The sequence below is a fragment of the Cornus florida genome, unplaced genomic scaffold, assembly GCF_030987335.1.
Source record: "Cornus florida cultivar Cherokee Brave unplaced genomic scaffold, ASM3098733v1 CherokeeBrave_3.0.0_Hap2_Chr10, whole genome shotgun sequence".
In the NCBI taxonomy this organism is placed as follows: Eukaryota; Viridiplantae; Streptophyta; class Magnoliopsida; order Cornales; family Cornaceae; genus Cornus; species Cornus florida.
In genome coordinates this window covers 97627446-97641240 of record NW_026775580.1, presented here as the reverse complement: position 1 = coordinate 97641240, position 13795 = coordinate 97627446, and the positions used below count along the sequence as shown (strand labels likewise).

At 38.3% G+C, this 13795-nt stretch overlaps 3 protein-coding genes across 3 annotated transcripts; 2 read left to right on the top strand and 1 right to left on the bottom strand.

Annotated features, from left to right (window-relative positions):
- Nucleotides 1–519: 519 nt before the first annotated feature.
- LOC132276168 (RNA polymerase II C-terminal domain phosphatase-like 3) lies at nucleotides 520–7683 on the top strand. The gene is made up of 12 exons (XM_059777481.1): nucleotides 520–1745; nucleotides 1868–2000; nucleotides 2158–2213; nucleotides 2308–2368; nucleotides 2449–3867; nucleotides 4449–5063; nucleotides 5148–5294; nucleotides 5390–5658; nucleotides 5775–5886; nucleotides 5970–6227; nucleotides 6829–6875; nucleotides 6976–7683. The coding sequence occupies exons 1-12, from the start codon at nucleotides 1057–1059 to the stop codon at nucleotides 7037–7039; spliced, it is 3870 nt and encodes a 1289-aa protein (XP_059633464.1). The 5' UTR covers nucleotides 520–1056; the 3' UTR covers nucleotides 7040–7683.
- Nucleotides 7684–10094: 2411 nt separating this feature from the next.
- On the top strand, nucleotides 10095–12705 carry LOC132276166 (uncharacterized). Its single transcript, XM_059777479.1, has 7 exons — nucleotides 10095–10288; nucleotides 10397–10517; nucleotides 10675–10718; nucleotides 10849–10959; nucleotides 11333–11425; nucleotides 11517–11623; nucleotides 11788–12705. The coding sequence occupies exons 1-7, from the start codon at nucleotides 10185–10187 to the stop codon at nucleotides 11922–11924; spliced, it is 717 nt and encodes a 238-aa protein (XP_059633462.1). The 5' UTR covers nucleotides 10095–10184; the 3' UTR covers nucleotides 11925–12705.
- On the bottom strand, nucleotides 12600–13303 carry LOC132276167 (light-regulated protein, chloroplastic). The gene is made up of 3 exons (XM_059777480.1): nucleotides 13089–13303; nucleotides 12827–12985; nucleotides 12600–12738 (listed from the first exon to the last, which is right to left on the bottom strand). Exons 1-3 carry the CDS (start codon nucleotides 13262–13264, stop codon nucleotides 12660–12662), a joined length of 414 nt encoding a protein of 137 aa, XP_059633463.1. The 5' UTR covers nucleotides 13265–13303; the 3' UTR covers nucleotides 12600–12659.
- Between the last annotated feature and the right edge of the window lie 492 nt (nucleotides 13304–13795).

Sequence of the window (13795 nt, the reverse complement as noted above, 5' to 3'; positions counted from 1 at the left end):
AACACGTGCTCATGCACGTTGGCTAAGCCCTCTAAGCAAGCCATGCCATAGCCCAACCGATGCGCTCAACAGACCCCCCCCTAATATAGTCTTAAGGAAATCCAGCACTCTGACAGGAGTAAACATCACCCATGCTTGAGGAGTCATAATGGCCTTTCAGACCTTTCCCGACATCCAAATTAAGTGCCGTCTGCGCCAACCAGCTTCTATGGACTCAAGGTATCTCCCATAAAGATCCCGAGTCAAAACTCCAAGTTTCACTTTTCGCCATATTTACGAAAGTGCCACTGGGCACCCCCAGTGCACGCCGAGCATCCTTTTAAGCATCTTGTGTGCACGCTGAGCATCTTGTGCACGCTGACAACCCACTGAGCACCCTCATGGCTGTCTAATCAAAGCCAACGTATTCCTAAGACATGGCATGGCCTTGAAATGCCCATGTCTTCCCTTGGACAACCGTCAAGGGGCTAACAGCTTGAGAGTTCAGAGTTGTGAGAGTTGAGAGTTGAGAGTTGAGACACCACCACTGAAGAGTAAAGAGCCCTGACTGCGCCACCGAAATCAGATCAAACTCGGATTACTGACGTGTACGGTCCAGATTCAATCCCTTTGTAAACTAGATTTCAGTCTCCGTGTTTATAATCTCTCTCCTGCCTTTAACTTTTTTCATTGCTTCGGTTTCGTTCTCTCTCCTTTTTTTCCGCCACCTCCGTTGACATAATTTTTTTTCTGGTGTTAAACTCCAATCTCAAGCCGTTCGTTCAATTATCTCCGATAACATCATCAAAGGTCACAATCTGAAACTCTAATCGGTCAGATCAGAGATCACGATCCGATTCTACAGAATATTCAAATCTCAGATCTAGGGCAAAAAATCATAGAAACCCTAAATTCAAATATATATATCGATATATTTTTACTTTTGTTTACAAGATCCATATATAAATATTCTTTACTCGTATATATACATCACTCTCAAGATTGTATTTTACATATGTTCGTAGCCGATTTGAATAAATTTGTATTTAACAATCGAGAAAAAAAACCCTAGGTTGGATGGGCAAAGACGAATGTAAATCTGTGGTAGACGTAGAGGAAGGCGAAATATCTGATTCGGCTTCTGTTGAAGAGATCAGCGAGGAGGATTTTATTAAGCAGGAGGCTAAGGTTACGAACACTACAAATTCGAATTCGAACTCGAACTCGAACTCGAACTCGAAGCCTATGGTTTGGACGATGGGGGATCTGTATAAGTATTCGAATAAGTATTCGAATTCGCGCAATTATGTGTCTGGTTTGTACAATCTTGCGTGGGCGCAAGCCGTGCAGAATAAGCCTCTGAATGAGGTTTTAGTGATGGAGTTCAAACCCAGTGAGAACTCGAACTTGAGACGGTCGTCGTCGTCGACTTCAATGAACGGTAGAGAAGACAGTAAGAATAATAGCAGCAGTAGTTCAGTTTCATCGTCGAAGGAAGTCGATAATAAGGTTATAATTGATGTGAGTGGTGATGACACTGATGATGCTAAGATGGAGGATGTAGGAGATGAGAAGGAGGAAGGAGAATTGGAGGAGGGTGAGATCGATTTGGATTCAGAAATTGAAGACAGGGTTGAAGAAGGTAAATTGATTCCCAAAGATCCGAATGTTAATAAAGCAGATGCTGATTTGAAAGACGAATGGGAGAATGAGGTTAATTCCATTCGTGAAGAACTCAAGACCTTGACTCTGAATGATGCAGAGAAGTAAGTTAATTGTTTTTGGATGAATTTTGAAGTGCCATATGATTGCTGAAGACTGAAAATTTTGAATGCTTTTGTTAAATTGTTGATAAAATGAACTAGTTGTTGATTTCGATTTGTTGTAGATCATATGATGCAGTCTGTTCCCAACTGCAAAACTCATTGGACCGCATGAGGGAAGTATTTTTGCAAAATTCTGTTCCCACAAAGGATGATATCGTTCAGCTGTCATTTGCTGCCATTCAGACTCTTAATTCAGTAAGATACACAAATAATTTTTCAGCTTATGAAATTTCCCAATTCATAGATTATAGTTTATGACATTTCCCAATTTATAGATTATAGATTTTTGCTGAGAGTTCACATTGTTGGTGCAATGGAATTATTATAGGGGCTGAAACTTAATTCCTTGCAGGTTTTCCGTTCCATGAATCAAAATCAAAAGGAGCAGAATAGGGAAATTTTATCAAGGTTTTGTTGTGGTTATTCATTGAATTTATGGTTTTCTTATCTCTGTATCCCCTGGATAGGTTTGTCATCCGCTGATTTCTGAATTTTGTTACAGTTTGCTTGGACAAGTAACATGTGAAAATACTCCTTTTTTTTCTCCTGCGCAATTGAAAGAGGTATGATTTTTGTACAGCTTAGTGGTTTAACGAGAATGTGTTGTAGTTCTGGAAACTTAACATGTTATCTGTTCTAACAGATAGAGGTCATGATACCAGCACTTGGTTCTCCTGCTGTTGTGTCTAGTACTGCAGACAATGATGTGGAGAAAAAGATGCAGGTCATTGAGAAAGTGAATCAAAATGTTTCTGTTGCTTCAGGTGAAAATGCTGGTCATGATTTGACTTCTTCAAAGAAGTTTGTGTTAGACTCCAGGTCCATTGAATCCTTGTATCCAAATGATCCCAGCATATTTCCAGAACCTTTAAAATTAGGACCAGGTAGTTCTAAAGGTAGAGGGGTATTGCTTCCCCTATTAGACCTTCACAAGGATCATGATGCAGACAGTCTTCCGTCACCTACACGGGAAACCCCACCACGTCTGCTTGTAAACAGAGTATCAGCTGTTGGAGATACAGTGTTTAAACCAGATTTGTTACAACCTAGGGCAGCTCTTGATACGGAAAATACTGTAATGCATCCTTATGAAACAGATGCCCTTAAAGCTGTTTCCACCTATCAACAAAAATTTGGTCGAAGTTCATTTATTTTGAAGGACAGACTTCCTAGCCCAACCCCTTCAGAAGAATGTGATGATGATAGAGATGGGGGCTCTAGTGGGGAGGTTTCAAGCTCTTCCATTGTTGGTGATGCAAACTCTGTATATGCACCCAATTTAGCACGACCCAGTGTTTCTTCTACTCATAACATGGATATATCCAGTGTACAAGGACTGAGTAGTGCTGGGAATGCTGGCATTCCAAGTTCTGGGTCTAACCCTGTATTAAGAGCTCTGGCAAGGAGTAGAGATCCCAGGCTCCGGTATGCAAAATCTAGTGCAGGTACTTTGGATCTCAACCAATTTCCCTTACCTGGGATGAACACTGAACCTAAAATGGATCCCCTTGGGGGAATAATAATCTCAAAGAAGCAGAAAATTGTTGAGGAGCCTGTTTTGGATGGTCCTGCACTGAAGAGGCAAAGGAATGGGTTGACGGATTCTGGGCTGGCTATGGATGTGCCTACAGCATCCGGAAGTGGTGGTTGGTTGGAGGATAGAGGCACGGTTCGACCTCAGTTTATAAACAGAAACCAGGCAGTAGAGAAAATGGGAAGTGTTACCAGGAGCTTGGGAAATGAAGTAACTTGCTCTGATGCCACCAGTAGTACACCCAATATAACAATTGGTGGGAACGAGCAATTACCAGTAACAGTTACCAACACCACAGCTTCCTTGCATTCTATATTGAAAGACATTGCAGTGAATCCAGCCATGTTGATGAATATAATTAAGATGGAACAACAGAAGTCTGTTGATCCTGCAAAAAGTATAACACAATCATTAAGCTTGAACTCAATATTGGGAGCAGTTCCATTGATGAATGTTGCTCCCCCAAAGTCCTCAGAGCTTGGGCAGAGATCTGCAGGAATACTTCAGACTCCTCAAACAGCTTCAACTGTGAGTATCTAATCGTAGTTCTTTCTGGGACTACAGAATTTATTTTGGGAAGTAGATCTTCTCAAATTAAATTTCTGTTAGTGGCATTTTTTTGGCACTTTGCGGGACAGTACTTTTCTTTTTGTGGTTTCTCAATGAGTATAGGTTGCCTTCCAAATGCGGTGTTTGATAATTTATAGTGGAGGTTTTCAAGTCTTGAGCCCTGGATATACAATATAGAATTTCAGTTAATAATCCTATCAGGGCCAACTTGCCTTTATATCTTGACTTGGATTTATTGAAATTTGTTTTGTTGATTGTTTTTGAAACCAGCTTACATTGTCATTTGACATATATTTAAATATGGTGCCTAAGAAAGACTTTCTAAAATATTACTGATATTGTTCAGATTAATTAACGCATAGTTATCCACCTTAAACAGAATTAAATGGAATGAGACAGTTATTTTTTGCTTGCAATAAGTAATGTTAATAACAGAATGAAATTCAAATTTTATTAGTCTATAGGGTCTGCACCTTTTCTGTTGCCAGTTCATTTTCTTTTCGTATGATTTGAACTTTGAGAATGTTTAATGATTACAGAACATGCAAGAGGAATTGGGAAAAGTTCGCATGAAGCCCCGTGACCCTCGCCGTGTACTCCATAATAATACGTTTCATAAGCCTGGGAGCTTAGGATCTGATCAGTGTAAAACAAATGTTGCTCCTATAGCAAGTTCTCAGGGAATGAAGGGCAATTTGTATCCCCAAAAGCAAGAGGATCAGTCAGACAAAAACTCCGTGCCTTCCCAGTCAATCACTCCACCGGATATTACACAGCAGTTCACTAAGAATCTGAAAAACATTGCTGATATTATTTCTGTATCCTTAGAACCTATGAGTCCAGCAATTTCTCCAAATTTTCCTTCACAGCCTGCACAAGTTCCTTTGAGTAAAGTAGATGTAAAAGGTGTAGTTTCAGATTCGGGTAACTTGCAGACGACTGGTTCTTCAACTGAGGAAGTTGCTGTAGATCCCTCTGGACCAAAAAACACTTGGGGAGATGTTGAGCACCTATTTGAAGGATTTGATGACCAGCAAAAAGCTGCTATCCAGAAAGAGAGAGGAAGGAGAATTGCAGAGCAGAAGAAAATGTTTGCTGCCCGTAAGCTCTGCCTTGTCTTGGACCTAGATCACACTCTTCTTAATTCAGCAAAGGTATTATAACAGTTTCTTGTCCTATAAAGTAAATTTTTGTTCCTAATCCTTGGAAAATAATGTTTACACTATGCATGCTTGTAGTTTGTCGAAGTAGATTCTGTTCATGATGAGATCTTGAGAAAGAAAGAGGAGCAGGATCGTGAAAAGCCACAGAGGCAACTTTTTCGGTTTCTTCATATGGGAATGTGGACCAAATTGAGGCCTGGGATATGGAATTTCTTGGAGAAGGTAATTGTAAATTCTTGAAGTTCTCTTGGGCGAAATGTAATTGGTACTAGAGTGTATTATAAAGCTTGCACTGCATTCACCTGTTTGCATTTTAGGCTAGCAAGCTATTCGAGCTGCATCTGTACACAATGGGGAACAAGTTGTATGCTACAGAGATGGCAAAATTGCTTGATCCTAAAGGTGTTCTGTTTGCTGGGCGAGTTATCTCCAGGGGTGATGACGGGGATCCGATTGATGGTGACGAGAGGGTTCCGAAGAGTAAGGATTTGGAAGGGGTTTTGGGTATGGAATCTTCTGTGGTCATTATAGATGATTCAATTAAAGTCTGGCCACATAACAAACTGAACTTGATAGTTGTAGAAAGGTAAGTACGCATTTGATCTCAAATGTATGAAATTTCTAACATATTGTTTATAAGAGTTTGTTTTGGATCATCATCATTCAGTCATTATTTCTTATCCCCAACTACTTGTTTTTCAGGTATATTTATTTTCCTTGCAGTAGACGCCAATTTGGGCTTCCTGGTCCTTCTCTCCTTGAGATTGATCATGACGAAAGATCAGAAGATGGGACTTTGGCATCTTCTTTGGCGGTGAGTTATGATATAGCTTGCCATTGATTTGGCAAATAATTGATTGTTCACTTCCTGATGTTTTTATGGTGCCTTACCAATAGGTCATTGAAAGAATACATCAGAACTTTTTTTCACATCGGTCCTTGGATGAAGCTGATGTCAGAAACATCCTTGCCTCAGAGCAACGGAAAATTTTAGGTGGTTGTCGTATCGTCTTCAGTAGGGTGTTTCCGGTTGGCGAAGCCAATCCTCACTTACATCCACTGTGGCAGACAGCCGAACAGTTTGGTGCTGTATGCGTCAACCAGATTGATGAACAAGTCACCCATGTAGTTGCCAATTCTCTTGGGACTGACAAGGTATTGTTACCAATTTCTTCTTTTGCCTTCTGAATATATATCTTTGTAAGTAGTACACACACACACATATTTATTTTGACTGGGGCAAGAAGGATCTGTTTTGATTTTCTTAAAATATAAATTTTGGGGACATGCAAGCTGCATTCAGTGGTATGGTACACGAAGGGGAAACTGACGCCATATATTTTGTAGGACCCAGATCTTCTCCGGTGTACATTTGGGTTTAGTATCGTCTAGTGCAATTAAATGGATTAAATCGAAGATGCAACATAACTGGTGTTGCAGTGTTGCATCTTGATATAATATGTTGCATCATTGAACTAAATTTGGATGTTGCATCATTGAAATAAATGTGTTTGCATGGGTGTTGTGTCCCCAATGTATGGTCCAGTGCACCGTAGAGGATCTGATCCATATTTTACTCGGGTTACAATGCATCCGGTCCGTAGCAAAGTGGTGGTGTTTGTGACGCGAGAGATGTGTCCTTGTGATCTTGTAGATAGAAAAGGTCACCTGGTTTATAATGTGACAAAGCGTAGATGCCTATATGTGTCCTTGTGATCTTCGTATATTGAGGCCTGATATTGGTTGTTTCAAACAGGTGAACTGGGCTCTTTCTACAGGAAGATTTGTTGTCCATCCTGGCTGGTAAGAAGTGCCTCTCTATTTCATTTGTTTCAAATGTGTTTTTGCGATTTGATTTGACACGGTGTCTACTATTTTCTCATCACAAAAAACCTATACACAGGGTGGAAGCGTCAGCTTTGCTTTACAGGAGAGCGAATGAGCTTGATTTTGCTATTAAACCATAAACAAATCACCATTCCTTTCCACCTGGTAAACTACGAGTTCATGACCACCACCTGTAAGAGCCTAGAATCAAGTCTCAAAATGAAGTTGGTGAAGGGACAATCAGGTCATGTTTTGCTAGACCTGTGATTGTCGCTTAATTCTGATTCGATTTGATTCGATTCGATTCTCATTGGCCACCCATAAAAGCTGGTTGAACGACTGTATTACCCAACCCCGTTGGCCGTTGAAGATAAATTCCGGATTACGTGTTCCTATCCAGCTCATAAGATAATCTGAGCCCTGAAAATCCAAATAATTTATCTCTCCATGCCTTAGTAAGGCTTACTATGGGATAAAAAATTTGGGTGGTGACTTGCCCTGGCAGGACTCGGGCAGTTTTGTGCAAGCCAGCCTTCCCTTTGCAGCAAAGTTTTGTGAAATTTCTTGAACTAAATTATCCATCGAGCAGCTTCCGTAGTTTTGGGTTGGGGTGGGTTAACAATGATCAAACATAAAAATGTATCATTGGGAAAATTCTCAATCGTATTAAATGGAAGATTAAATAAATATATACTAAACATTGTTGGATGGAAAGGGAAGTAAAATTAAATAATGAATTAGTTGAAGTTTTCGCATTTTTAATACAAAATTGATTTTTGGAGAAGATGATTTATTGCTGCTCAACCGGATTTTATTTGTTCATTTTCGCAAGTTACAAACTAGACGGGTTCAGAAGTATTCAGTAAAATGACATGAAAATAAAATAAATAAAAAATGGAGACGTGAAATTGGTGACAAACTCTGCCGAATTGAAAAAGGCGTTTCTACAAGTGGAAACTTTAGACCATTACGTATACGTCGCTTTCAATACGGAAGGCGAATGGTAGGCCTTTCTTGTTTGTTTACGTAATCTGCCGGAGATAACGGATGTTTGGTTTTTGGCTATTAATGCTATTCTTTGGGAAAAGGTTTTAATTCGGTTGTTTAAAACTTTTGAGCGAAATAAACTAGATGATTATTAGTTTCATTGTATCTTAATGAACGGGATTAGTTTTTATAAATTAGAATAGTAAATGATTTGCGCAGTATAATAATTCGTTTTTCTTTTAATAATGTGACTAAAGACGATTTTAACTGTTTTATACTAGTGATTTGTGATTCAAAAAATAAATATAGGTATATAATGCAATACACTCATGATTAATGCATCTTACTTCACTTTTAAAATTTTAAAAATGAACAAACAAAGGTAAAAGTAGAAATTGGTTTTTAATTTGAGCATTTGAGTTTGTTTTTCGAATTAAAGGTTATTAAAAAAAAAAAAAATCTGATTTTAAACATGAACTGAGTATACAGTTGATTATGTAATGTCATGATCTTTTCATTTTCATTTATTCATCTAACTATAATTCTCCAAGTTCTTTAAATGGCATCTCAAAAATAAATAATCCCATTTTAAAACCAATTTTCTATTTTAACAATTCTATTAAAGATTCATACATTATTTCCCTAATGTCCATTAGTTGACCGTTAATAGCGTCAGAATAATTTTTTACAATGCCAAAATTGCCCTTTAAATGGTTGAAGTTACATTTTTACAATTAATTGATATGTGTCTCCAATTATATGACCAAAATACCCCCAAGAGAGAAAATGAACTTTATGTTATAAGTTTGAGAGTTTCAGTCATAAAATTGTGATTAGTTTTGTCATACCACATTAATTAAGGGTAAACATATAATTTCATCCATTTAAAGGGTAATTTTGGCATTGCAAAAATTTATTCTGATGGAATTAACAGAAAATTCTATAATACCCCCATACCTCTAAGATTCCAACTAGGGGTGGGCAAATAATTCGTAAATCCGATTCGTGCTATTGAATCCATAGATCAGGGGTTGATCCGATCCACGAGATTTATATATACCGAAGAAAGTTTCCATAAGCATGCGGGTTTTCAATTCTTCTTTCATTCCCGCTCTAAAACCATTTAATCATCCCCATAAACCATTATACTAACTCTCACCCTATTCAAACACAATATTGTCCTCTTTTGGCTCACCCGGACCAGAGACTTCTCAAGGGTCACATATCCTAGTACTACTCCAGGTTAAGCACGCTTAACTCTGGAGTTATGGTGAGTTCACAGTCATTACGACTTTAAAATGCGTTGTGTCATAAAAGGGTGTTAAATCTACATATAGTACTTATCCCTTCCATATTCAGATAATGTGGGATTGTGCACTTGTAGCTTGCCCAGTGTAGTAGCTTACTGGTGCCAATTGCACATGCTCACACACACCCGCCCCTTTGGGGCCCAACGTCCTCGTTGGCCACACTTCCCGCTGAGTTAGACTCTGATACCATTTGTAACAATGCTCACCCTATCCAGACACAATAGTCCGCTTTTGGCTCACCCGGACCAGAGACTTCCCGTGGATCACCCATCCTGGTACTACTCCAGGTTAAGCACCATTACGGCTTTAAAACGCGTTGTGTCATAGAAGGGTATTGAATCTACATATAACACTTGCCTCTTTCACACCCAGGCGATGTGAGATTATACACCTGTAGCTAGCCCAATATGATAACCTACTGGTGCCAATTGCACACGCTCACACACACCCGCTCACAAAGTGGCCACAATCGTTCTAAACGTGCAGTGCAAAATATTTTGCCATTCCTAATTGTCGCACCAAGTGAGTTTTCTAAATTTACGCAACAAGAAGCTAACAAACACAAGCTTCTTTGCAATCCATTTCGATTGTTGCTCGGACTAATCGCAACTATAAATTCATAGTTTCAAACTAGCTTAGCTCTTTACAGTGACTCGGAGTTTATGAGTTCGAAATCGAAAAGATTAGCACTACCTGTGGAGAGGTAAGTTGCTCTTCAAAGTGATCTGAAGCTCACAATTCAAAAGCGAAAAAATTAACACTAAAAACTGTGTACATCTGACTCTCCCCAAGCGTATTGTAGTGAGCTAGGTCTTTTAGACCAGGCCCAACTCAACTCAACAACCTCCTTTCTCAATTTATGACCATTTGGAGAGGGTTTATCCACACCACACCACACCACACCACACCACAATTCGCATATAGCGACAATGAGGTGCAAGGACACTACCATTGCACTACTTTGTAATTCAGGAGTAGCGACAGCTCAATGCTTAATGCTCAAATGGTCGAACGATTTTTCTTGGTCAGCCAAACCCATCTTCACCGGAACCAATCTCACCCAATAATGCTTCTCTCTGGTCCCCCTTCCTCGTAATAATTAACACTCCTCTCTCACTCTATACATACACGCACAGGCACACACACACACACACACACACTCATACAAATTCAATGGTGTTAATTTCTAATAATATGCAGTGGGAAGAGCTCTCTGCTATTTCAATTCGCATTTAACTCGGCGGCATTAGAGAGCAACGGTGTGGTTTTGTTCCTCTGCAACCGTCGCAAATTAGAAAGCAATCCCCCTTATCTCTCTCAGGTAACCTATCATCCACTCTCTACATTTTCCTTCCTTATACACACACACACACACACTATATATATATATATATATATATATATATATATTCTTGTATATAAATTTTCTTCTATAGTGCAAGTTTCCCTTGTCATTACCGTATTGTATTGATTTACAGGGTATTGATCCATCTTCTGACATATTTCAGCGTATACAGATGAAGTAAGAAACACCCTCTTTGTCATTACCATAATTATCATTAATTGTTGTTTTTTTCCGATTAGTTATTTAATTTTTACTACTGTTCTTATTATAATTAAGCTGCTGATGAAATAATGATTTATCTTTGAAGATATGTGGATGATGATGAAGGGATCAAGAAGTACTTTGCTGCATTCCACCTGCATGATAAATTTCCTGTTACAGTAATTATTGATGATTTTGGAGATTTCTTTGAAGATAGGTAACCCGATTTTTGCTCAAGACTTCCATGGTCACTCCTGTTTATGAATGTGTCCATACTTGACCCTTTTTGCATATTCACTCACCATTTAATTAGCACCATCTATCGATTATCCTCAAAAAATGGTCACCAAATTTGGAATTTCTATTTCATATTGAGCAGTGTTGTTCGACCGAGGCTATGATGACCTTAATAAATAAAGCAGAATGGAAACCATAGGTTTCATGAGCTGACCCCAAGTAGTTGGGAAAAGGCTTGTTGTTGTTGTTATATTGAGCAGTGTTGTGATGAGGTGCCCTTAGTGAGCTCGCACCCTCATAACAGCATTTTCCTCTACTATTTTCTTCTCAATTTTTTTTTCAATTTCTTGAAGGAACTGCCAAGAGAAATATAATAGTCCACGCGGGAGGGACATAGCAATGGTCCGAATTCTTGCTCTATGTCACAATGCGATAATTCATGCAAAGTAAGCAACCATTACTGGAAGAATGCTCAAGTGCTATTAAATTACAAATACTAATATTTCTTACTTTAATTTGGTTATTTGTCTATAATAGCGACGCGGGACCATGCAAGCTTCTTCTGTCTGATACACACCACGCAGACTCCCCAAGGTTGCTCTTCATTTATAAGAGATGGATCTCATCCATTTTCACCATTAAAGGTCGGTTATATTACAAAAGATTAATATATCAGTATCAATGTCTGTTATTTTTTGCTTGTTATCATGTGTTCATATGTGCATGCAGAATTATGACATCACTTGCATTTTAGTTTTAAATTTCTTTTGGTCTTCTGAACATAAAACATTGAGGGTTTTTGCTGCAGGTGATGGTTCTGGATCATTTCTTATGAAAAATAGCTTCCGTTTGGGAAATGCCGGCTTGGAGAGGATGAGAACTGCAAAGTACTCCATAGCGCTTCAGTATCTGGTTTTGGAAGGTATTACTGAAGACACAGAGTAGTTATATTGTTGGTGGATTACATATATAGTGAAGGCCCTTTTCTCTCTTTTTAAGTTCAGAATGGTATATAAATCCTTCTATATATTGTTATGTTACTAGTCTTCACTCATTCCCCCTAAATATCTTATTTTCAGTTGCAACGTATATCTTATATTCTCGAATAAATTATTTCATGGAATCATTTCTCTTAATTTCAACCTCCTAAACTGCCCTCATTCTTCTTGCTTGTTATATTAGCATGTTTTTACACCCGTTGTTCGCACCATTCAGCCATTCAAGGTCTTGTTACTGTTGAATGTTTTGATTTATAAACTGGTTCGTGTGGTTTTCAGGTTTTATGCCTATTTTTGGATATGCAATAATTGAAAATTTTAAGGTGCATCACTTGCCATTGCCAGAAATTGTACCAGTCATCGATGCATTAACTTGTCACATTTCTTTTGTAGGAATTCTAATTCTCTTAGGGTATTAATCTGATATATTTCTATGGCATTTCAGCAAAGCCAGAAAGAAAGACTGATTATAAATTTTTCTTAGACTTCTAGCAGTTGGGCCTTGCTAGGGTTTTTACCATTAACATTCTGAACTAGGGTTTGCAAACAGTAAGATAACATCAGCTTGATTTCTGTTTCGGTTACACTGCTGAATATTATTCTCATAAAAACCAAAACAGGATTAAAAAAAAAAAAAAAAACACTAAGATTACAACTGCATATTTTATATGTACATCATTATCTACTTGTATACTCCACTTTGATATTCAGGCTCACAGAATTCTCCTCCCAGATCATCACAAGCCTCTGCTGGAAACACCCTGTGACATTTTATCAACAAAAACAATTAATATATACAGTTTTCAACTCACGAGTCATCAAAAAACATGTTTGATTATGAGATCTTACGTCTTTGGACCATCGTACTCAAGATACTCTCTATCAACCAACTCCGAGGTGGCCTTGGTCTTGTTGTTCTTTGTCTCTGGCTTCAGCTTCACTTCAGGGTACATTTCCGCATCACAAGCTTCTCCTCCAATTGTCTCACAAGCTTCTGCTGGGAAAACACTGAAAACACATGACGAGCAAAGAACATATTGGTTAATGATGGAACCATGATCAATGGATGAGAGAGTATGAAATTGAAACCAATGCAAAAATTGGTTTTTACGAGTTCTTGGAGTTATAATCAACTGCTGGATTGTCGTAGGTCGCGACGGTGACATTGACCGGGGGACATCGGAAAGTGATCTGTGGCCTATGAGCCAACTTCCATGACGGAGTTGAGGTTTTGAATGGTGTGAATAAGGGGGTGGATGATGGTGCAAAGTGAAGAACTGCCTGCATTTTGATGAAGTTGGTGTTTGAAGCATATGAGAGAAATGGGCATCCAATTTATGAGCTAGGTTGGTGACTTGGAAGGATAAGGTGACGAGAGATCTTTGTGATTGGATAAGGTTTAATGTAGACTATGGAAGTGGTCCACAAGTTTTTTAGAAATGTTATTTTCCGAAAACAAAAAAAAAATGTTTTTTAGAAATGTTCGTTCACTTTGATATTTTCCCTATTCTAAATTTATAATTATCCAGGTCACTTCCTATCCTTCAAAAATATCTTTCAAATTTTATTAGAAAAATACATAGGAGAACTGAACCAAACACCCGAATTATAGGTCGAATCTAACGTGGCTTATCCACGTCAAGTTATTCTCTCTCCTCTATTACTCTTTGTTTCTCTCTCCTCTTTTCTAACTTCCCTTCTTGGCTCTTCTCTCTCTAGATTATGGTTCTATTACGGTTTTAATTTCTCAAAATTGAAGGTTAAAAACGTAAAACCATTAAAATTTCTTCCAAAACAACATGTACAAAACCAAAAAAA